At 50.7% G+C, this 24,730-nt stretch overlaps 2 protein-coding genes across 8 annotated transcripts in view; one reads left to right on the top strand and one right to left on the bottom strand.

Annotated features, from left to right (window-relative positions):
- The window catches only part of ZNF75A (zinc finger protein 75a), a 58,946-nt gene that overhangs the window by 4,977 nt on the left and 29,239 nt on the right, over positions 1 to 24,730 (bottom strand). For 2 of the 5 annotated variants that reach the window (XM_047713748.1, XM_047713750.1), the window contains 2 exons: positions 792 to 955; positions 450 to 576 (listed from right to left, as the gene is read on the bottom strand). The exons of 1 other annotated variant lie outside the window; for it this stretch is intronic. In XM_047713748.1, coding sequence (XP_047569704.1) covers positions 450 to 576; positions 792 to 955 — 291 coding nt within the window. The remainder of the gene's footprint in view (positions 1 to 449; positions 577 to 791; positions 956 to 24,730) is intronic. 2 more of the 5 variants (XM_047713751.1, XM_047713749.1) reach the window with 1 other exon arrangement.
- Positions 9,825 to 11,779, top strand: LOC125090764 (uncharacterized). 3 transcript variants are annotated; one of them, XM_047713776.1, is made up of 3 exons: positions 9,825 to 10,353; positions 10,628 to 10,829; positions 11,647 to 11,779. In XM_047713776.1, the coding sequence occupies exons 1-3, from the start codon at positions 9,825 to 9,827 to the stop codon at positions 11,651 to 11,653; spliced, it is 738 nt and encodes a 245-aa protein (XP_047569732.1). In that variant the 3' UTR covers positions 11,654 to 11,779. The 3 variants fall into 3 exon arrangements, with proteins under 3 accessions (XP_047569732.1, XP_047569731.1, XP_047569730.1); XM_047713775.1 differs by having other exon boundaries at positions 10,572 to 10,829; XM_047713774.1 differs by having other exon boundaries at positions 10,572 to 11,656.

Below are 24,730 nucleotides of genomic sequence, written 5' to 3'. Positions count from 1 at the left end.
AGTGCCCAGGTCAGGCTGTTACACATGCTGCCGGCTTAAGCCAGGACGCTAACAGCACCAGGAGATGAGGCATGGCTGCGCTCGGGCTACACTGTGACGGAGCCTGAAGGACAGTGATGCATTAACATGCGGTATGAGGGCGAGATCACAGAAAAGGATGACCTTCCTCGTAGCTGCTGGGTGAACGCTCTTGACCGAGAAGAGAGATACATGAAAACAGATTTGGGGAAGGAGGAAAAATAAATCAAGACATCCACATAGCACATGGAGTGTGCACCTGTACAAAACTAACCAAGGGACCTGGATACACCTTTCCCCTGTCCACACACCATCTAGTTGAAAAACAACCCGATATGGGAACACAGCCTCTCAGAGGAGTACATTCCCAGTAAGCAGAGAACATGACAGATTACTCAACTTCTACCCAATGGGAGAGGGAGGGTCTTTACCTAGAGAGATGAGAGCCTCATAGTTTTCCCGCATTACATCACTGTAGAGGGCCTTCTGAGTGGGATCCAGTAACTCCCATTCCTCCTGGGAAAAATACATGGCCACTTCTTCAAATGTCAACAAGCTCTAAAGAAGACAATGGGCTTCAGCTCAGTACTTGCACTACAGAAGCAGCCCTACCGCCTGGCCCATGGTAGACAGTGGGCACTCAAAGAATTAATAGCACATTCTTTTTTTTTTTTTTTTTTAAAGTAAGAAAGCAACAAAGGAAAAAAACCAAGGGATCATCAAAAGCCTAGGAGGTGCCCAGTTTCCCAGGGAGAACACTGGGGCTAATATGCCTGTGAGCTGGGCAGTGTGTGTCCTGGGCAGCAGGGAAAGACAGCCCTTAACAGCTGGATCGCGCAGCTCACCTGGGACTCAGGCAACACGAGCTCAGATGCCACTGTCCAATCTTTGGTGTCTGTCTTCTCAGAAAAGGCTAGGATGTGGTGAACAGGGACAGCTGTGGGTAGAAAAGAACCAGCAAAAATTTCTCGTACTTTTGTCTATGAACATCCTTACCTCATTTCTAAACTATAGAAGATCCTGTTTCCTTTAGTACCTGTGGGACATATTCACAAATGTTAAGTGATACCAACTGGTGGCCTTGTCACAATAAACAAGAACCGAGCACATAATCACCCTTAAAGCAATTCCCCAGTTTACTGTCTTCAGTATTCATATAGTCAATAAAAGGAAATCTTACTTTTTCTTATGGAAAATGTTTTGAGTTAGGCAAAAATTAGAGGTGTTTAAAAATGTAGAACTCGGGCTCAATGAGCCAGCAATAGAAATGGAAAGGTAGAAGTTAGTTTGGTGAGTTCAAGCAACAGAAAAATCATTGTGGATAAAGACAACTGAACAAAAACCCCAATGGAAAGATGAGGGCAGGAAGGTGAGTAGCAGCCAGATCTTATAGGCTCCGGGGTACCTCGGTAAGGAATATGGAATTGTGAGAAGACGTCCAAAGATTTACAGCACAGAAATTTCATGATTCGATGAGGACTTTAAAACAGTAAAGGACGAGACACGATTGCACTCTGCCTGCACTATGAAGGTGTAGCCAAACGGAGAGTGGTGCATTACTAGTGGGCTGTGATGGCAAGATGGCTAAGGACGACTCTATTTCTCTGCTGTGACATTTTGAATAAATGATGGTAACTTGTATGGGGATGGGAATGGTAAAAAAGGTACAGATTTGGAGGGAAGGAAGGGATCAAGAATTTTAGGACAAGGAATGACCTTGTGCACTTGGACAAAGCGCCCCAGGTGATCTGGATACACCTTTGCCCTGTCCACACACCATCTAGTTGAAAAACAAGCCATTATCGGAACACAGCCTCTCAGAGGAGTACATTCCCAGTAAGCAGAGAACATGACAGATTACTCAACTTCTACCCAATGGGAGAGGGAGTGTCATTACCTAGAGAGATGACAGTCTCATAGTTTTCCCGCATTACATCATCGTAGAGGGCCTTCTGAGTGGGATCCAGTAACTCCCATTCCTCCTGGGAAAAATACATGGCCACTTCTTCAAATGTCAACAAGCTCTAAAGAAGACAATGGGCTTCAGCTCAGTACTTGCACTACAGAAGCAGCTCTACCATCTGGCCCATGGTAGACCCTGGGCACTCAAAGAATTAATAGCCACCCCCTCAATTTTAAAGGATTTTTAAAAAATTTATTTATTTGACAGAGAACGAGAGATAGCAAAAAAGAGCATCATCATGGGGTGGAAATGGAAAGGGTGAGGCACATGGTTTGGGATCATGACCTGAGCCAAAGATAAACACCCAACCAACTGAGCCACTGAGGTGCCCCACTTTTTTTTTTTCTTTTAAATGAGAAGGCAGAAAGGAAAACCAAGGGATCATCAACAGCCTAGGAGGTTCCCAGTCCCCCAGGGAGAACACTGTGGCTAATATGCCTGTGAGCTGGGCAGTGTGTATCCTGGGCAGCAGGGAAAGGCAGCCCTTAATAGCTGGATTACACAGCTCACCTGGGACTCAGGCAACACGAGCTCGGGTGCCATTGTCCAGTCTTTGATGTTTCCTTTCTCAGAAAAAGCCTAGGATCTGGTGAACAGGAACAGCTGTGGACAGAAAAGAGCCAGAGGAAATTTCTCTCACTTCTATGAACATTCTAACCCTATTTCTAAAATACAGACAATACCAATCTTTTCATCAGAGACAGGATACATTTACTACTGTGTATGGTGTCTTAAAGTAGCCTTCTCATTGCAAATAAGAGCCAAATTACCAACTGACACCTAAAATAGGCTCTCTGTTTTTCAGGAGTGACTTACTGAAAGAAAAACCCTTTTTAGTTTCCTCTCATGAAATAAATGGTTCTCAATCAAGCAAAAGTCATACATATTTAAAAATGAAGTACTCAAGGAACCCAGCGTATAATAAAACATAAGATCTTTTATCATTATTTTTTTCCTAGACACAGTTCTATTCATATTCTGTTACTGATAACCCATTTCTGATCTCAATTTCTTCTGTACTTTATGAGAATGAGATGGCTCCTATTCTCTTTAGGTTTCTAAAGGAGAGTTCATGGTGTTATTACTGGAGTTCAGTGGTATAGATATCGCTGTATCACAGGCCAATGTCCAACTTTGCCCATGACTGGTCTACTCTATCAACACCCAGGAACCATTGTAATTGTTTATATGTCTATTTATAGATCTACGCATAGAAAATACAACAACTCAACTCATAGAAAATACAACATTCTGATTGCAAAAATTCCTATCAATTCCTATGAATTAGTAATCATGTCCTGCCCTGTCTCACAGACAGGCTCAGTTTCCTTACAAGAATTCTAGCTCAGTTGTTCTCGCAACCCCTGGTGTATACTCCAAAATTCATCATGGGACACGTCCACTGGAAGTGACTCTGATGCCTTCGTCTTGAAGCCTATTATGTCTCCAGTTTGAAGAGCACGGCCTCTTTTCCAAGCTCCCAACTGTACCTTACAAATAAATAATCACCTATTATGAGAAAAGTTATGTTTGGTTAGGGGGTAAGTGGTAGAAAAAGGATAAAAGCTGAGTACAGATGGCAGGAAGTATGAAACACTAAAAAAAATGACTGAAAGATGAACGAGATATTGGACCACCAATTTCCCACAAGGTATTAACTACAAAATGTGGGGAAATTACCATAACAAAAAAAAGTTGTGGCAACTGCTAGCTCTGTGGCTAGCTCCCACCCATTTGCATGCAGCAAAGCACAGACAAGTAGGGTTGCATAGACTACATATACTCACGCTGTCTTGACAGGTTTTCTCCTTGACTCAGAAGCCTAAGTGGTTTCCTGTTTTATACTTTTCTAGTTTTCACCCATTACCACCTATGATGGCAACTGAGAACATGTATTGTCTGGAATATAATTAAATGAAGGATCTTCTTCCTAAAACACTGAGAACAGGAGAAAAAGTGCACATCAGTAAGAAAGTCACATGAACTTTACTATCCACTACTCCTAACTGGAGAAAAATGAACACTGAGAACAGGGGAAAGAAAGTGCACATCAGTAAGAAAGAAAGTCACATGAACTTTACTATCCACTACTCCTAATGGGAGAAAAATGGACAGAAAAATCTGCCTTCCTTTCCTTTTTTTTTTTTTTTAAGATTTTTCTTATTTGAGTGAGAGAGAGAGAAAGAGCGAGCAGGGGGAAGGACAGAGGGAGCAGCTTACACTCTGATAAGAAGGGAGCCTGACATGGGGCTCTATCTCAGAACCCCCAGATCACGACCTGAGCCAAATGCTGCCACATAACCCACTGAGCCACCGCGGTGCACGTCCTTTCCTTTTAAAGAATCCACTGCCAGACCCTTTCTTCTTCTATTATCCACTTGAAATAATGCACAGCTCATTGATAGACAAATACCCACTGAGGACTTGGGTCTTTGCAAAAGTAATGATTCAAGAAAGGTTAGCAGTGAGAACATTTACACCCTCTGGCTGCAAGAGGCATAGGGATTCTCCAAAGACTTCACTGATGTGCTTCCCACCCCAGACACCGACGCCAAGGGAGGATCGGGGGAATATTCTGAGTTCCTCTTAAATGTGAACGTGTCATCCCAGTCTTCTGTCTCTAGCAAGGGGGTCCAACTTCTCTGACCCTTCATTCTCTTGTGAAGACGAAGCCCTCCGTGCGTGGAACATTCCAGATTCTCCTTTCCACTCTACGGATACTGGCAGGACAGCTGGGACACAGAAGTGACACCAGAGGAGGAGGAAAGTAATGAGGGAAAAAGCAGTCCTATTCTAAGACAGCAAACCCGGATTCAGTAACTAGATGCTCCACACTCTTGTTAGACACTTCCCCGCAAGCACCATCAGGGGCACCGTGCACAAGATCCAGTCCTGTGTTTTTAAACCTCTTTCCTTCACCCAGAAAAGTCACAGCTGACCTTGGTTTACAAAACGCTTATCCAAAGGCCAAGCCGCAAAGGACGAGAGAAGGGGAGTTGGTGCTGTTGACGGTGACCCTTCGGCCCACCTTCCCTTTCTTCGACGTTCATTTAGATCTCGAGGCGAGACTGAGCAGAGTCCGGGACCTCCCCTTCCCTGGCCTGAGACCGCACGAGCGGCTCTCAGATTCGGCCAGGACGCCACGATGTGCTCAAATGGCCGGCTGCCCGGCCGGCTCAGCGGGTACCCGGACGCTCGTCGCGCTTCGGCACCGGCCGAGGCTGACATCTTCGAGGCTGCACCGCCCGGCCCCGACGCCGTCTTCGCAAAGGCGGACAACAGGATGGTCTCTGGAGCCCGACTGCGGGGCTCCCCGAAACGGTCCGGCCGTCAGCCTGCGGCCGCCCGGTCCGAAACCACCGCCGCTCACGGACAATGGCAGCCTCGCCTCCGCCACCGCGCAGCGGCCGGGGCTCCTCGGGAGCTCCGGGGCCCACGCGGCTCCCCCTGCCACCCACTCACCTGCAGGTCGCCGCCCTCGCCCCGCGCTGCTCCCAAGCGGGACCCGCCGCACGCAAGCCCGGCCTCAGTCTGGCCCGCGTCCCCGCCCGGGTCCCATCCAACACAGCGCTCCGGCCGGAAGTGGAATGACGCACTTCCGGGGAGGGGCTTCGAGCCGCCGCGCCGCGGGCCCCACCCTCGCGGAGGAAACCCTCTTTCCTTCCAATGCCGCCCTGGCGGTCGGAAAGAGTTAATGCTACCGAGTGTCCCGTTCCTGCCGCGGCCTAAAGGGGCCTCCTCGGGGCTCTGCGAGCGACTCTCGCCGCCTCGCGTCCCGCACCGGAGACACTGCGCATCCGGCTAGTGCCTGCGTGGCCTTCAGGCGGCGCGGGTACTCGGAGCCCAGCGCGGCGAGGGTGGCTGCCCCTGCGCACGCGGGGCCCTCGGCCTTCCCGGGGCTTTCGTCCCGGTCAGGATCGGCGGCCCCCGAGGGCTTGTTCCCTCCTCTGGGCCGCGTGTCCCTCACAACGATGACGTTTTCCTAGTGAGGTAGGTTCCAGCCGGTGTGGCGGGTTCTAGCTGTAGTGTCCTTGGCAGGGACAGGGAGCCGTCGCTCGGCCCCTGGTATGGGATTTAGGTCCCCTGCTGTCTTGGCTCTCGCTCTGTGCACGATGGCATGCATGTATGATCGGAACCCCCTTTCCATCTTGTGTCCCTGCAGTCTCTACCAGAGTTCGTGAACCTTACTTTTCAGGATCCGGGCATTTCGGGTTGTCGGTGTCTCCTAATCATCAGGACCCTTCCTAGCGTCAGCCTTCGCCAGGCAACAGCTTACTTTTAGGTCTCTACGTGCAGCCAGGTCCGGAGGGCACAGGGCAGAGTCTTTGCTGTAAGGAATTTGGCCAAAGGACTGGGGCACTTTCGTGACTGTCAGGAGTACAGAGGCTAGGAAGAGGGGAGACCCAGGCTGAGCGAGGCGGGAGTCCGAGGAAGTGAAGGTTGACTTACTGTTGGGGAAATGGAAAAAGACCTTGAACCTGATTTGTCCGCTCCATGGAGTGGTGCCACATCCACGCAGAGGGAAAGCTGGGAAAGATTGGGGTATGATCCATCATACGTGTTCACTACGTGTGATCGGGCTACATTTGGAGGGAGACTTAACAGTGAGAAAATAAGTTCTTGTCGCCCTCACCGGGTGCTTCGCATGGTGGTGAAGAGACTGCATTTTTAATAAAGTAAATCCTGGAGCATCGCTGGAGACTTTTTCCCAGGGCAGTTCATCTAGAAGTAAGGGGAAGGTGGGAATGAAAATGGGAGACCAGTACCGGGCCACTATATTACTTTTGCTTTTAGGTGAAATCCTGTTGTGCTGATCCCTTCTCAGTGAGAGCAAAGGGAGGAGCCGAGCTGAGAAATGCACAGTTGCGCTCTGTCCCCCACCAGAAACCACGAGCTGGCTTGGGGTGGTCCCTGCCCTTCGTCTTTGGGGAGAATTTCTCGTTTGCTGCAATAACGTAGACATGGATATATTCAGTTTATGTTTAAGGTCCCTAATACAAATGTAAAACCTCAGAATACTTTCCAACAGAAGGCCAGGGAAAGGACAACTATCCCTCTCCCACGGAGTTGGTGAGTTAAAAATCCAGGGTCTCTTGCCAAAAGCCTCCTTGAGGGCAGATGCCATGTGTTACTCACTAAATAAAGTTGCATTAGAGCTGCTCCTGCGGCCAGGGTTAAGGGGTCGGTATGGGATAGTGATGAGTTTCACAAAGTATGCACTTGTCCACTTAGGGACTAGGTCGGACATGTGGTCAGTGTAACGATCTTGTACATTTTGGGAGAAGGGAGCTGTGAGAGGCACAGAAGAAGAAAAGGAACTTGGCTTCGGTTGTAGGAGTTTGTGGGAAGAAGGCAACTGAGATCCCAATCCCAAGTCTAGGAGAGGCACAGAGTAAAGGAGGAGTGTGGGCCAGAGGGATGCTGTAGGCTGAGCCCCTCTGCAGTCAACAGAAAGCAGCTCCCTGGGTGCAGAGACTACATGCCTGGAACAGGAGATGCCCGCTTCCCCATTGAGGAGGCAGACGTATCCTCGGGCTGCAGGAGGAAGAGCGGTGTTGACATAATGTGGAGAAGGCAGAGCCGTGTGGTGGGGACACATCAGGGTTCAGGCTGAGGAAGTTCCTGAAGGATCCAGTGCGTCGGGACAATTACTAACCGCTAGGAGGGAGCAGAGAAAGCCAAGCAGTAGCACGTGGACGGAGTCAGAGACTGAGCCGGTGACGAGCGGGAGCCCCTACATCCGACAGTCCTCCTGCTCCAGGCCCCCTTGCCCTCTCTCTGTGGGGTCGGTGTCTCCCTCGTGGCCACCATCATTTCAGAGCCAAGCTCTTCACAGGAGTGAGACGGTACAGGAATGTCGGGGTTAAAAGAGCTACCTGAAACCTGTCTGGGATGGGACGGGCAGAGCAGGCTGGTAGCACGCGTCAGGACGCCGGCTGCCTCTGCCCACCGCCCCTCGCTCACTAAGGGCCAGTCAGAAGCTTGGGACATAACGGATGCAGGTGGCTCTGAAAGACGCCGGTGGCTCTGAGTGCCTGCCACGTGCCACGTACTGGGGACTTCCCAGTGAACGTGACAGGTGTAGTCCCTGGCCTGCAGGAGCCACACTCCATGGGGCACGTTCCATGGTGAAGCGGACGACAGGTGAAGGAAGAAAACTACTTTGGGATAAGTGCTCGGCAGGAATGAGCAGCTGACGTGCTGGACAGGGACTGCGGGGCGGACAGGAAGCGCGCAGGGCATGTCTGAGGGAATATTCACGGTATTGTACAAGCAGCACCCCTAGGGCACCTGGATGGCTCAGTTAAGCATCTGTGTTTGGCTCGGGTCATGATTCCAGAGGCTTGGGATGGAGCCCCGCATCGGGCTCCCTGCTCAGTGGGCAGCCTGCTTTTCCCTCTGCCTGCCTCTTCCCCAGCTTGTGCCCCGACAAATGAATAAATAACATCTTTAAAAAAAATTGGGGTGCCTGGGTGGCTCAGTGGGTTAAAGCCTCCGCCTTTGGCTCAGGTCATGATCTCAGGGTCCTGGGATCGAGCCCCGCATCTCTGCTCAGCAGGGAGCCTGCTTCCCTCTCTCTCTCTGTGCCTGCCTCTCTGCCTACTACTGCACTCTCTCTCTCTCTCTCTCTCTGTCAAATAAATAAATAAATAAATAAATAAATAAATAAATCTATCTTTAAAATAAATAAATAAATAAATAATCACCACCTCTATCCAGTTCCAAAACATTTTCACCCCCAAAAAGGAAATGCTGTTATCAGTTAGGAAGTCATTCCTCATTCTTTCTTTCGAATTACATTTTCTGTAATTTCTCAAAATGGTATCCTACAACACGTGACTTCCCTTGCTGACCCTCCCTTACGGAGCAGGTTTCAAGGCCGTATCAGTACCTAGTTCTGTTTCATGTCTGAATAATCCACTGCAGGGACAGACTAAGGCTCTGTCTTCGTCCATCTCTTCCAGCAAAGCACTGTGGCTGCATACATTTCAAGAGCACCCACAGCTATGCTGCCTTTTATGCTGACTTGAAAGCTTCCATTGTAGGGGGCTCAGTAACTCTTAATTTTAAAATCTTACTTATGGGGGCGCCTGGGTGGCTCAGTGGGTTAAAGCCTCTGCCTTCGGCTCAGGTCATGATCCCAGGGTCCTGGGATCGAGCCCCGCATCGGGCTCTCTCCTCGGCGGGGAGCCTGCTTCCTCCTTTCTCTCTGCCTACTTGTGATCTCTGTCTGTCAAATAAATAAATAAATAAATAAATCTTTAAAAAAAAAATCTTACTTATGTAAGTAATCTCGACACCTGATACAAGGCTCGAACACACAACCACAAAACCAAGAGTGATATGCTCTTCTGACTGAAGACAGCCAGGCATGCCTACTCCCTTTTAAAAGCCAGCACTTTATTTAATCCAAGTCCTAGAGAAACACATGACCAGATCATGCTGTTTACGTCAGCTGACATCTGTTGAAACAGAAAACTGTCTAACAATTGTATCTGCAGTAGTGTTTCTAAGCAGATGGAACAATCAGGCATCATTATAAATCTCCGCATTTATTGTCTTAGAATCCTTGGGAACGTCCCTGCCCTCTGGTGTGTGGTTGCTGAGGCTGTGGGGTTGAATGTGAAGGGGGAGGACTCACTGAGCGCCCAGGCCCGCTCCTGCTGCTCCCCCTGGCTTCAGGCTCAGATCCCTTGTACTGGAAACTCCTCCCGATCAGATCTGTAACGTGCATATATGGCTTTAGAATGAAGCAATTCATTGTTTTTTGTTTTTTAAATAAACGGCAATTATGCCAACAATCTGCTGGAAGGAGCTTCTCACCACATAGAGGCCACTGGCGATGGCTGTGGTCCCCACTCTGGTGCGCTCAGACTCCGCTAGGGGCATGTTCAGGCACATCCCCAGCTTCAGATACAGTGGGTGCAGGTGGGGCCCAGGTGTATGCCTTTGTGACAGGAGATTGAGACCCTCCTGGCCATTCTCTAGGACGCTCAACTTCATGGGGAACTCGGACTCGTCAGCACGGCCAGACCTACAGGGCCACAGCAGGACGTCTCCGGGAGCAGGGCATTCTGCGGGCCCCAGAGCTGTCCCGTGCCAAGTTCAACAGCCTGCGTCGAGGTGCCGCGAGGTGGGGGCGGGCCGTGTGCCGGAGCCTTGTGTCCTTCACGAGGCAGTGGATCCCCGGTCAAGCTCCTGGGCCTCTGCACCCAAGGTGGCGAGCCGTGCTGTTCCCGGCCACGAGGGAAGGGCTGCGGAGTCCGGAGAGCTGAGTCGGCAGAACGGGAAGCCCACAGCGATCGGAGAAGGGGCCTGGGCGGACGGCGCGGCCGGGGATGAAGGGCGCTTCCAGGACACTGGCCGGGAAGGTAGGAGACGGGACCTGCTGGTCTTGTTCCCACACTGAGTGGGTAGGACTCTTGGCTCTGACAGCCAGGGGACAGGGAAGTCCCCCCCAGAGGCTGTTACCCCGCCATCAAGAGGGCGCTGCCGCCGTTGCTGCGAGCCCACAGCCCCGACGGACGGCCCGGTACAGGCCAGAGAGGCTGGCGCTCCGCGTTGCCGCTTTTCCCCGTGCCCTCCGCAGCCCAGGTCCGCCTCCGCCGGCCTCTCTCACGCAGCACATGGCGTTTCCCTGTGCAGCTCCCGTCCTTGGCTTCCTCAGACTGCTGTGGGCCTCCAGCCCGGACTCTCTCCCCTTCCCTCCTGCTCCAGCAAGGCTCTCCCGTCCTGACCCCGGTGTGTGCTGGCCGCGTCCCTACAGCACGCTTTCCCCTAGTGTCCGCCGAGCTCAGGGCAGCCTGTTGCTACTCAGCTGCCGGCGGCGAGGCCATCGAGAGTGGAGGTAAGACCTGGGGACAGACTGGCAGAAACAGAGCTGGCCTCTCGGCCTCAGATGGGTCACTGTGCCTGAACATCCAAAAAGAGACAGTATAGGGGTGCCGGGGTGGCTCAATTAAGCGTGTGCCTCGGCTCCCGTCATGATCCCGGGGTACTGGGATGGAGCCTGCTTCTCCCTCTCCCTCTGCTTGTTGCTCTGCCTACTTGTGCACACACGCTGTCTCTGTGTCAAATAAATAAAATCTATTACAAAAAAAGAGGGGTAGTATAGGACAGTACGTGGCATCTAGGGACGATTTTCCTGTGAGACCAGGGTTAGGAGTTTGTAAATACTAAAATCAGAGAATGAAACTAGGCTAGTACTTAGCAAAAAGCTGAATCCTGGGAGAAGTTCCATTTAGGGGGTGTCAGGGTGGCTAAGCTGGTTAAGCATCTGCCTTCAGCTCAGGTCATGTTTCCAGGGTCCTGGGATTGAGCCCCATGTCGAGCTCCCTGCTCAGTGGGGAACCTGTTTGTCCCACTCCCTCGCCGGTGTACGTAACTTGCTTTCTCTAACTCATAAATAAATAAGAACTTCAAAAAAAAAAAAAAAAGACAGCATAGGAGAACAGTACGTGGACTCTCGAGGTTCTTCTCCCACGACCACAGGGTTTGGACCATGAACATAGTAAAACGGGAAAATGAACTTAGGCTATTGCTTAGCACAAGGCTGAATCCCATGAAGAATTCCATTTATGTATTTGTCCCTTATGGTGCTTTAACTGCAACTTTCCTCGTTGTCCTGTTCTTTCTCCAAACCCCGTGTCTTTCTGTTCCCTCAGGTCTTGAGATCAAAAACAAAACTAAAAAGAGAATCAAAAAACGGATGACTCGGGGCAAGCAGAAGTGAGGAAGGCCCTGTGGAGAAAGTCTAGGGAAAACCCTGAGCCCAGGAGAGACCAGAAGGGTGAACCTGAGCCAGGAGGGCAACGTGGATGTTCTCCAGGGGAGCGGGCAGGGAGACCCCCGTCCCAGGATAGGAGGAGGCAGCAGACACCCCGGGTCGGGGAGAAGGCCTGTGCACGTCACCTGAGTGGGGGAGACAACTCTCAGGACTCTCCCTGTCGCCCCCGGCCAGTCACCGAACTGGGAAAAACGTCTAAGTGCCAGCTGTGTGGGAGAAGCTTTAGCCGAGCTTCCTACCTCATTCGGCACCAGAGTCTCCACCCAGGAGAGAAGCCTCCCGAGGGCGGCGAATGCGGGAAAGGCTTCTGCGAGCGCTCCAAGCTCACTGCACACCTAAGGACGCGCACAGTGGAGAGACCCTATGGCTATGGGGAATGTGGGAAAAGCTTCAACCAGAGCTCCAGCCTCCTTGTCCACCAGAGGACCCACACTGGGGAGAAGCCTCATCAGTGCACCGTCTGTGGGAAGAGATTCAACAACAGCTCCCAGTTCAGTGCTCATCGGTGAGTCCACAGCAGGCGGAGCCCCCAGCCCTGTGCGCACCGTGGGAAAAGCTCCCACGTCCGTGCCCCCCAGAAGACACACACTGGGGAGAAGCCCTACAAGTGCTCTCGGTGTGAGAAAAGCGTCCCCAAGAACCCTGTCCTCACCCACCATCGGGGGCACACAGAGAAGACACACGCACACCCCAAAAAGGGACATAGGTTATGAGGGTATAGGAAAGCCAACACATCAGTCCCCTAGTGTGTCTCTCCCGAAGCATCTATCGGCTTGTGGAGGCTTCTGTGATCGAGTCTGTGGCTCAGCAGGAGACTTACAAGCGGATCTCAGGAACCACAGCAGGGACAGGAATCTGCGTACATGTGCCAAGCTCTCTTCCTAGGCCCGCCTGTGACCCACAGTCCTGTGTCACCATGGACTTCCACACAGGATCCACAGTCCTGCCAGGAAACAAGGGTAACCTTGTCCTGGAGAGAGAACGGGTGGCTAGAGCCCTGGGAACGGTTTCTGGGGCAGGTCAGAGAAGACCTTTTCCCTGCTCATGGGAAGCACATCTGGAACTGAGCAGCCTCGATGAATCCTAAACCAATAATGAGGTCTGGGCACCTGCTCTCTGCCATGTCCACCTCCGAGTAGGTCACTGCTCTGTCCGCCAGTCACCCAGAGAAGAGAATAAAGCAGGAGGGACAGCTTAAGCCACAGGGTACCACTCTAAGTGACTTAATCTCAGAGCAGGTGTGCCATCGGGGTTCCTTTCTAAGATTTCTCCTCTATATCACGCCCGCCCAGGTTCCTGGTTTCTTGTGTTACATTGAATAGTTTCTAAAGGTTTATAAGCATTACTATTTCTAATGAAAATAAAGGTGTTTCTCCCTCCAGTCTCTGGGCCTGTTGTGCTCATTTTCTCCATTAGAAACTTTATCCTTGGGGCCACTGGGTGGCTCAGTCAGTTAAGGGTCTGCCCTTTGGCTCAGATCATTATCCCAGGGTCCCAGGATCAAGCCCTGTGTAGGGCTCCCTGCTCAGTGGGGAGTGTGCTTCTCCCTCTGCCTCTGCCCCCCACTCCTGCAAATGTGCTGTCTTTCTCTCTCCCTAAAATAAAGAAAATCTTCTAAAAACCAAAAAACTTTATCCTTGTGCAGAGGCCCACAGATTCCTGAACGGCCTCAAGAGCCTGTGTCGGCACAGGAGGACATACAGGGGAGCAGCGGAATTGGGTCATTGGTGGGCTGCATGCTCACGGCGGGGGGGACATCACAGGTGTAAGGAAACGGGTGCAGGAGGAAGGACCTGCATTGTGGAGTACTAAGAAACAACCTATAACCTATTTTTCTGAAGAGATATTTAACCTCTGAAATTTCCATGGATTAAACGTGGTTGGAGATGGGCACGTCGCCTGGTTCCTGGCCTGCGCACACAAGCTGTTCGTACTTTCTCTAATTACGGTGAAAGCGAGTGTCATGGTGGCTGCTTCAGTCTTTTTGAGGAATTAAGCAAGAACAATTTCTTCCCTCAAAACAATAAAGAAAAGTTTTAGTTTTAGGGAAGAAAGAGAAGGCAGGCAAGTCCTAAGAATCCGTGTCAGTGTCTCCTCCAGTTGAGCCTTGCCCAGGCACCCACATTTGCCTGCACACACCGTTCCCGAGCAGGACCCCACGACAGCCTATGCTGGTCGGTTCCCAGAGCCCCAGGCGCAACACTGCTCTACACAGAGGGGAAAAATAGCATCTTTCCAGAGCCTGGGCGAAGGCAAACACGGGGTTTCACTGTGACCTGTCCCGGGACAGCTGACTTCACAGGACATCATGGTGGGGAAGAGAGAGACAGAGCCCAGGCTGGATCTGCAGGGAAGGGCTGTGGATACCTGGTCAAGGAGCTGGATTTGCTTAATGAGGGAACCAGCGGAAGTCAGGGGAAAGGCAAGGATCGGAGGCGCCCAGGGAGCCTCTCCAGCAGGCTCCTCCCACTCCCGGGTGCTGCAGCCAGGGAGTTGGGGGCAACTGCTGACTGCTTGCCTTGTTGGAAGTGGGGCTGCCTCCCCGCTCCAAACCGCTTCATGCCCCAGTCTGCCGGGCAGAGAAAGGAAGAGCCCAGCCCTCGCCTGTCAGCTGCCCTGGACCGTCTGGAGGAGACAAGTTTGGAGAGCACATTCATTTATTCATTCCTTCAGGAAATATTTGGTATTTCCTCGTTCTCTGCTGTACCAGGTTCTTTAGCAGCCGCATACAACACCGTCAATGAAGCGGACACTCCATCTTCCAGAATCACCTCACCGGACCTACAGAAGCACCAGCACCAGTCGGGCAGCACCACCGGCTCCAACACCCCCAAGATGGGACCCAGCTCTGCAGGGCCTCTCTTCCAAGTCCTGATTAATCCAACCTTTCGCTGTGTTCCCGCCACCCCACAGGGACTAGCTGCTCCCTGCGCTCACAATGTCGGGTACCTTTCTGCCTACCTCCCGTGGACTCCCACAGCCTCACCACTGCACTGGCCCCTGGAGGAGGAATATGAAGTAGGTGCATAGCAGGGAACGCCTCCAAGCCTACAGCTCTCTTCTCCGGCACAGAACAGCCTCCTGCTTTGGTTCAGCCCTTCACGTGTCTATTAAGAAGCCAGTTTTCCCTCCTGTGTACGAAATCCTGGCGCTCCGCAAATGGTTTCTGTACTTCCCTCCCTCACGGGAACATTTTAACTAATTGACAGAATCTCAGTGGGCACTTCCTTGTGATTTACTAACCACTCCTGCAGCCAAGACCCTCAAGATTCTCACAACCCAGAGACGACAGCCAAAGCCACAGGTCACCCCCCCCCCCCCTTCACAGATATCTGTTGTGGTTCCTCAGTCTAAGATGGCAGATGGGTGCTCGCAGCCGAAACGGGATCTGGATCCTTCCAGCTGCCGGACCCCAACTTTCCTTTCCCCTGGCCACCTCTTCTCGGCCTCTCCTGTGAGGGGACTACCCTACCAGCCAGTGCAGGAACAGCCCGGGGAATAGTGGGACCCTGGGCTGGAGCGTGCCCATTTCTCCACTGATCTCATCACGTGCGAATCTCTGCATTCCCTGTTTTTGCTCCCGTCTCCAGTCTTGGTACTCATCCTTGGCTAGCTTCCTGGCAGAGAGTGAGGACGGAGCAATCTTTACTTGTGAAGAACACAGAACCCCAGCAAGTAACCTACATCCCTGTGGCAGGGGTCAGGCCTATAAACATGAACTTGGAGCAGCCAACCCTGTTCTGGCGGATGGAGGCAGTGGCTCAGACATGCTCCATGGACTTGGCCATTCTAGTGACACCTTTGGAATTTTTGCAGAAGTTTGAGATTTATGGAGTATTGAAAGTAAAGTCTGGGTTTCCTGGGAGGCTCGATGCACACTGCTATCATATGTTAGATGATGTGCTCAGAGATTCAGATGGAGCTGGATTTTGAATGTGGGTTCAGTCAATTCCAAAATGTCAATTTACTTCAGTCTTTCACTCCTGCAATCTGGTCAACCCTTTCTGTGGGACTTCAGGGGACACACCTTCTACTGCATGTTACTACCATCAGACTAGTCTTGTGGCGCCAGGGGCCAGAGGCCTGGGCCTGCCTTGAATATGCAGGCATCGCTTAGGATGCATGTCACACCCACTACTGCCAACTCTCCCAGATATTCCACTGTGCCTGGCACCAGAGTAAAAGCTACATAGTACAGCAGAGATAAGACATGGCGCCTAACAAGATTTTACAGCCTCCAGATTGAAAAGGCCAAAGGAGAGCTCTCATTTGGTAGAAGCATGCTTACACAGTACCCATTACCATCCACCTACTGGAGCGCATCCATGCTTAGCAATAAGCATTGTCCACTGGAATCCCTGGTTGGATTGGCTTTAGGGTCAAGACTTCATACTCAGACACAGTATGGAGACATATCCCACATGGGCTGCCTTACTCATTGAGGTTTTTGGGGTTGGCCAAGCACAATGGGGCCTCACTCACCCACAGACTCCCTCTCACCTTGGCTTCCTAGCCTCTGGTACAAGCTGGGCTCTCAGTCATTGCACCTGTAGGTTCCTTCTTTTTCAACTGACAAGCCGTGACAAGTCTAAATGGGGTATTGTAAGTAGAGATGTATTCCACACCCCCCTTCCTCTGGGTAGTGTCTTCTGATAGATCCCCTGTCCATGCTTTCCCTGCTGAACTAGCTCCCAGAAAGGTGTTCAGAAAACTTTCTTAGCAGATGACATTAAGATCAGACATTCTTTCTTGGTGACAAAAAGCGACCACAAATGCCCCAAGCACAGACGAATTCATACATAACCCTGCTCAGAGCTATCATGGAAAGAGCCTTTTGAGGAGAGGACCAGATGGAACTGTGAAGCCTACATTTGGAACTGAGCTGTCTCAACCTCTCACCTGCCCACCAATTCTGTAGCTCTCTGTTCCCAATTCACGTCATGACACAACTATAAGGTCACGTCTATGATGTCATAGGCACTGACAAACTCATCCTTGATCCTTCTTGCCTCTCTCATTTCCAGCCTGAGACTGTGTCTCACCATTTCCTTAAAATAGTTGGGTTCCCTTTGAAGGCCCCATGGTCTGAATGTGAGTTCTGGCTCTTCTCTTGGGAAAATCCCCGGGCATGGGCTTTGTGAGCTCCTAGAGAAGATTTGAAAGTTCCCACAGAATCACAGAGCTGCTGGCTCTTCTTGGGAGCACACAAAGCATCACCTGACAAATAACCCATCATTGACACATTACCTCTCCCAGACAGATCATCTTAGGAGCCCAAGGAAGAAAGGTATAGATATAGACATTCCTGGAGGGCCAGAGCTAAAAACGTACCTTAGGAGTGCGGTATGTGTGGCAGGGCAGAAGAGAAGAGTCAGGAACACAGGGTCACACTGGATAGTGACAGAGAGGACTTCAGAGTTCTGTTTGCTCAGGCATGCAGAGAGGGCCGTGTTTGCTCCCATGGAGAACCCCAGAGCTCTGACACCTTGCAGCACTGCTCTCACCCCCAGCTGGTCTCACTCCAGCCCTTTCCTAAGCAGAAAATCAGTTATATTAGTCTGTTTGAAGGAGGGTTGCGACCCAGACACTGAGGTTCTCAGAGCTTGCTGGGTTGCAATTCCTGCCCCACAGAACGGGCATGTTTAGAGGCAGAAGATTCTCACCTCAGAGCTTGCTCAGGTGAACACACTGTAAGGGCCTGGTTGGCCAGAGGGAGTCATTTTGTTGCACAGATTGACCCTATGCAGTGAACTTAGATTGACCCTGCCCCTCCCAGAGGAACTTACTTGCAAAGCCTAGATACAAGGGCGAGTCAGGCCAGGTGAAGACATCCAATCAGAGGGGCGTGCATATATTTACTGAGGTGAGATCCCATTGGCCACCTGTGTGTGGGCGGGGATCAACCACCCCTATAAAGGTTAGTCTGCGAGGCTGAGACTGGGGAAGAGTAGAAGAGTCGTCAGAGGAGTAGAAGAGTCGTCGTCGGAGGAGAGTCGTCAGAGCTGGGAGAGCTGTCAGAGCTCTTCTAAGAGCCGTCAAATCTGTCAGAGCTCTTGTAAGAGCTGTAAGAGCCATCAGAGCCGTAAGAGCTGTCAGAGCTGACAGAGCCATCAGAGCCGTGAGAGCCGCCAGCAGCCCCACCGCCAGCGGCCCCACCGCCCTGAGCCGTGGCCTAAGGGAGTGGCCTCGCCGGAGCAGGCCGTCTGGGAAGCGGCCTCGCTGGAGCAGCCCCTGTCCAGGGAGCGGCCCTGTCTGGGGAGCAGCCTCATCCAGAGTGGCCACGTTGTGAGCGGCCTTGCCGGGGACGCCGTCACCTTCTCGTAAGAGACAGCCCTGACCGTTTGATTCAAATCAAACCTGTCAGTTTGATTCTTGATGCTTGGCATGAAATAAAGCTTTGCTTGACCTTCGCTTTGTATCAGTCTCGTTCCTTTGATCACAGACCCCAACATTGGGGGCTCATCCGGGATCAAACAATGAGCACTGAGCCAGCATCGGAATTTTTGGAAAAAGCCTCCCGAGGTATTGGGATCTTGGGTATTGGGATCCTATCTGTCTGTCTGGTTGGAGCTCCAGGATATAGCCCACTGGGGAGAAGCTGGACGCAGCCATGCTCCCCAGGGCTGGAATGGATGCGGGGACGCCCCATCCCTCTGCTGGTAGATCGACAGGGGGTTCGAGTCCCCCTGGGCAGATGGGGGGTTCGAGTCCCCCTAGACGGTAGGGGGGTTCGAGTCCCCCTGGGCGGTTTTGGAGTTCGAGTCTCTCTGGACAGTTGAGGGGTTCGAGTCCCCCTAGGAATTGGGGAATAAGAAAGCCGCCACCAGTGGCAGGTTCTGGATAAGGATCATTGGTTCTGTGGTTGTCTTTGCCTGGTTCTTTTGTTGTCTGTTGTGTGGTTTGTTGTGTTTGCAGAGGACCAAGAAAGTCCCCACCAGCAGCAGGCTCTAGATGGGGATCGCTGGGTCTGCAGTTCTTTGTCTTGTTTTTTTGTTGTCTGTTGTGCTGTTTGTTGTATTTGGAGAAATGGGACAAACGGGGAGTAAGGGGCCTGTGACACCCCTAGGTCTTGTTCTTGAACATTTCAAGGATTTTCAAGGTAAAGCCACTCAGTCAGGTGACAAGGTTTACCCGGGAAAACTAAAAACACTCTGCCAACTACAGTGGCCCACTTTCTCCACAGGTGGCCGCCGAAAGGAACATTTGCCTTGACTCAGATCTATTCTACCCTGAGTGAGGTCTTTGATCTACATCAAGACCAAATACCGTACATTGTGGCCTGGCGATATCTGATAGAAGAGCCGCCGTCATAGCTCAAGTCCCACCTTCCCCCTGCTAACGAAACCATTTCTCTCCCTCTAAGGCAGGTCAGAGCACCAAAACCAGAACAGACAGATGATGGGGAACCAGGGAAGAAGACCATTCTACCTCCATCGGATATGGAGGATGTGGAATCCCCCCCCCCCTTATTTGTCCTCTAAATCTCTCAGTCCCAAAATGCCTTTACCAGTCCACCTCATACACGGTTAGGGTCCACCTATGGGACCACCAAGCAGAGAGACTGCCCTGATCCTTCCCCTTTCCTACATCCCCCTCAGCCTCCCTTTACCTCACCGGTACTGTCCACGCCAATGCTGCCTCTTCGTGAGGTTGCTCTACCAGACAGGAGAGGGCGGCCCTACCTAAGCTATATCCCTTTCTCCTCTTCTGACATCTATAATTGGAAGACCCAACACAAATCCTTTTCTGACTACCCTCAGGATTTAATTAGCCTCTTGGAGACTGTCTTTCTTACTCATCAACCTACCTGGGTGGATGTTCAACAGCTCCTTATGGCTCTCTTTAACGGGGAAGAGCGGGATCACATCATGAGAGAAACCCATAAGGTGATAAGCGAGAGACTTGGCAGGGACCTCGATCCCCGCCGAATGGAGGACTACTGCCTGAGGGAACCCTCCGACTGGGATTCAAACTCCGATGAAGGTAAGGAGAGCTTACATTTCTACCACCAGGCTCTACTGGGAGGCCTCCGTGCAGCTGTAAGGACACCCATAAATTTATCTAAAATTAGTACGGTGACTCAAGGTAAGAATGAGTCTCCAGGAGCTTTCCTAGAAAGGCTAATTGAAGCCTATAAAATGTATAGCCTGATCGATCCTGAGGCACCCGAAAATCAGAGGGCAATGAATCTTGCTTTTGCCAGTCAGTCAGCCCCAGATATAAGGAGGAAACTTCAGAATATTGAAGGATTTGAAGGGAAGAATCTGACTGAGTTAGTGGGAATAGCAGAAAAGGTGTTTAACAACAGGGATGCATAAGAGGATGAAAAACAGACAAAAAAACTGGTTAAGGTTTTGGCATTACATGAGGCGGGGAGGAGACGGGTAGGGGATAGTAAATGGAAGGAAAAGCCTAAGCACAGAGAAGGCAGGTGGGAAGACTTAGATTCAGATCAGTGCGCTTCCTGTAAGGAAAAAGGACATTGGGCCAGGAAGTGCCCTAAAAGGAAGACAGCAATGCTTGCCACCAGAGACTGAACCTCGGGTAAAACTTGAAGTGGAGGGGAAATCAGTTGATTTTTTGGTGGACACGGGAGCCCAATTTTCATCATTACTTAAACCTATGGGAAACTATCTGGAGAGGAAGTTTGGGTACAAGGAGCAAATGACACAGAGAGACATAAATGGACAACAGAAAGGACTTTAAATTTGGCCTTGGGAGTAGTTAAACATCGATTTTTGGTCCTCCCTAATGCCCCATATAACTTGATGGGAAGAGATCTCCTCCACAAGAGCTGCCATTCAGTTCTCGGAAGGAGACATGACTGTAACCTTGAGAAAACCCACTGTACAAGTGCTTATGGCAGCAGTAGATGAATACCTCCTTTACTAGCCAGTCTCAAAACCAGAGGAAACAAAGGGGGGGAGCCTTCTCCAAATCCTACAGGACGAGTTTCCCCAGGTCTGGGCAGAAGGGAAGCCCCCTGGCTTGGCCAAGGAACAACCTCCAGTGGTGGTACAATTAAAGGTGACAGCTATGGCTATTCATGTTCGGCAGTACCCCCTTCCCCGGGAAGCAAAGGAAGGGATCAGAAAACACATTAACCGCCTCCAAGGAGACGGGATCCTAGTTCCTTGCAAATCTCCATGGAACACACCTTTGCTGCCCGTTAAAAAGGCCGAGACTGGGGAGTACCGACCTGTCCAGGACTTGCAGGAAGTTAATAAACGGGTTGAAGATATCCACCCAACGGTGCCTAACCCCTACACCCTACTCTCCCTCCTGGGCCCCAAAAGAACTGTGTATACCGTCTTAGATCTCAAGGATGCATTTTTCTGTATATCTTTAGCAAGGGAATCTTAGCCCCTTTTTGCTTTTGAGTGGTCCGACCCACAGAAAGGGTTTCAAGGCCAGCTCACCTGGACAAGACTTCCCCAAGGGTTCAAGAATTTGCCCACTATCTTCGACGAGGCCCTACATGAGGATTTGCATGAGTATAGAACCTCCAACCCAGGAGTCACTCTGTTACAGTACGTCGATGACTTGCTAGTAGCCGCTGAGGACTAGGAGTCATGTTTGCGGGGGACGAGAGCTCTCTTACAGACTCTGCAGGAAAAAGGGTATCGGGTGTCAGTGAAGAAAGCACAGCTCTGTCAGAGCCATGCCACTTATCTAGGCTTTGATCTCCACAAGGGAGTGCGTTCACTGTCAGAGTCCAGGAAACAGGTGATCACCCGATACCCCCACCCCACCACGTCCCGACAAATAAGGGAGTTTCTTGGGATGGTGGGCTACTGTAGGCTGTGGATACCGCGGTTTGCGGAGATTGCCCGACCTCTCTACGAACTGGCAAAAGGAGGGCTCACTATGATAGAGTGGACAGCTGAGGCAGAAGGAGCATTTCGGGAATTACAAACAGCCTTACTGAGTGCCCCAGCATTGGCCATCCCAGATGTTACCAAGCCCTTCCAATTATATGTGGATGAAAAAGCATGGGTGGCCAAAGGAGTTTTAACTCAGACTCTAGGGCCTTGGCGAAGGCCAGTAGCCTATCTTAGCAAGAAACTAGATCCAGTGGCAGCTGGGTTTCTCCCTTACCTCCGCATAATTGCTGCAATGGCCCTCCTGGTCAAGGATGCAAGTAAATTGACTTTGGGTCAAAATCTTATTGTAACCACCACACACGCTATTGAGGGCCTTCTCCAGACTCCACCAGACCGATGGATGACGAACGCCCGAGTGACGGGGTATCAGGCCCTTCTCCTCAATGAACCAAGAGTGACCTTCTGGCCCCCGGCGGTGCTAAATCCAGCCACACTGCTGCCAGAGGAGCTAGCTGACCATCCACACGACTGTGGGGAGGTCCTAACCCAAGTCACAGGAATAAGGCCGGATCTCAGAGACATTCCCCTCCCTGATGCCAAGATGACTCTGTTAACAGATGGGAGTAGCTACATGGTCAATGGACAGAGGTATTCAGGGGCTGTGGTGGTTTCTCCTGAACAGAAACTCTAGACAGCAGCCCTGCCACATGGAACTTTGGCACAAAAAGCAGAACTGATTGCACTCATTAAGGCACTGCAGATGGCCAAAGGTAAAACCACCCACATCTATACAGACAGCAGGTATGCCTTTGCTACTCTCCATATACATGGGGCTATTTATTAAAAAAAGGGGGGGGGCCTATTAACAGCAGAAGGAAAAGGAATTAAAAACAGAGGAGAAATATTGGCTCTCCTCCAGGCTATTTGGGACCCAAAAGAGGTGGCTGTTATGCATTGCCCGGGACACCAAAAGGGGACTGATCTGATTTCAAAAGGAAACCACTTAGCAGATCAAACCGCAAAGCAAGCAGCCCGAGAAACAGTGCAAGAACTGGTTACACTCCCGGCTCCAGCCCTACCAGAAAAACCAAACTATTCAGAAAAAGATTTAAAGTGTTTACAGAAATGGGTTAAATTGGACTATAAAGGGGACTGGGCTAAGACTAAAGCAGGAAAAATAATTCTTCCTCAAAAACTAGGTAAGAAGTTAGTAGACCAGATACATCAGGGTACTCATTTGGGGATACGCAAACTCAAGGACCTTATAGGCAAGCAATTCCAGGTTTCTAAATTAGGGCGTATGGTTCAGGATATAGTTGATAGATGTGCTCAATGCCAGGCAGTTAATGTGGGAAGAACTAAAATGGGAAGAGGGGTGGGGCACCTGGGTGGCTCAGTGGGTTAGGCTACTGCCTTTGGCTCAGGTCATGATCTCAGGGTCCTGGGATCGAGTCCCGCATTGGGCTCTCTGTTCAGCCGGGAGCCTGTTTCCCTCTCTCTCTCTCTGCCTGCCTCTCCGTCTACTTGTGATTTCTCTCTGTCAAATAAATAAATAAAATCTTTAAAAAAATAAAATAAAATGGGAAGAGGGAAAAGAGAAAGAGGTAAGGAACCAGGAATTTATTGGGAAATAGATTCTACAGAAATGAAACCCGGAAAATATGGGCACAAGTATATGTTAGTTTTTGTAGATACCTTTTCAAGCTGGGTAGAGGCTTTTTCCGCCAAACATGAGACGGCAGGAGTGGTGGCCAAAAAGCTACTAGAAGAAATAATTCCTAGGTTTGGGCTGCCTCTCGCAATTGGGTCAGACAATGGCCCTGCATTTGTGAGTTCAGTCTCATAGGCATTGGCCAAGGCTGTGGGCACTAACTGGAAACTACATTGTGCCTATCAGCCCCACAGTTCTGGGCAATGAACCGGACTCTTCAAGAGACCTTGACAAAACTAATTCTGGAGACTGGCGGTGGATGGGTGGATCTCCTTCCTTTCTCCCTCCTCAGGGCATGATGTACACCCTATTTAAACAAGGTGACCCCATTTGAAATAATGTTTGGGAGACCACCCACCCCCCGGCTCTGTCCTCGGCTACAGGAGGTTGCCCTAGCAGAAATGACTGATCAGTCTGTACTCCAATCACTGCAGGCATTACAGTCTGTCATAAAAAAGCCCACGCAGGGATCTGAACTGCCCACACTAGGATGGAGACGGAGGTGGAACCACATCCTTACCAACCCGGGGACTTGGTTTGTATATGTCGTTATCAAGTGCGGAACTTGAAGCCTCGCTGGAAGGGACTGTTTACTGTTATCCTGACCACCCCCATGGCAGTAAAAGTAGAAGGCATTAGGGCCTGGGTTCATGCGGGTCACGTCAAACGAGTCGAGAGTAAGAACGCCCCCGAGATGGACGCTGCAGCCAACAGATCCTGCTGACTAAAGCTAAGGACTAAAAAACTAAAAAGACTAAGACTAAAAAACTGTGAGTTTTAAAAAAAAAAAAAAAACTGTGAGTTTATTGTTGCTCCTATTGTTACCTGTTTATGTAAAGTACAGGTGGGAAATTAGATGAACGGAATTAGGAAAAATGGAAAAGGTTATACAAAGCGTTGAATGGCTAACTTATCAGTCGACTGTGTACTACTGTTACTTTTTGGCCCCTGTATTATAAATGCCCTAATGTCATTTGTACCAAAGAAAATTAGAGCAATAAAATGTTAGTCTTACATGCTCAATATAACATAGAACTGACTGAAAAGTCAAAGATTTGACTAATCTCCAAAGAAAAGGGGGGAATGTAAGGGCGTGGTTGGCCAGAGGGAGCCATTTTGTTGCAGTGAACTTAGATTGACCCTGCCCCTCCCAGAGGAACTTACTTGCAAAGCCTAGATACAAGGGCGAGTCCGGCCAGGTGAAGACATCCAATCAGAGGGGTGTGCATATATTTACTGAGGTGAGATCCCATTGGCCACCTGTGTGTGGGCGGGGATCAACCACCCCTATAAAGGTTAGTCTGCGAGGCTGAGGCTGGGGAGGAGTAGAAGAGTCATCTGAGGAGTAGAAGAGTCGTCGTCGGAGGAGAGTCGAGGAGAGTCGTCAGAGCTGGGAGAGCTGTCAGAGTTCTTGTAAGAGCTATAAG

Source organism: Lutra lutra, chromosome 18, assembly GCF_902655055.1.
Source record: "Lutra lutra chromosome 18, mLutLut1.2, whole genome shotgun sequence".
In the NCBI taxonomy this organism is placed as follows: Eukaryota; Metazoa; Chordata; class Mammalia; order Carnivora; family Mustelidae; genus Lutra; species Lutra lutra.
This window is presented reverse-complemented; position numbering and strand designations above follow the sequence as displayed.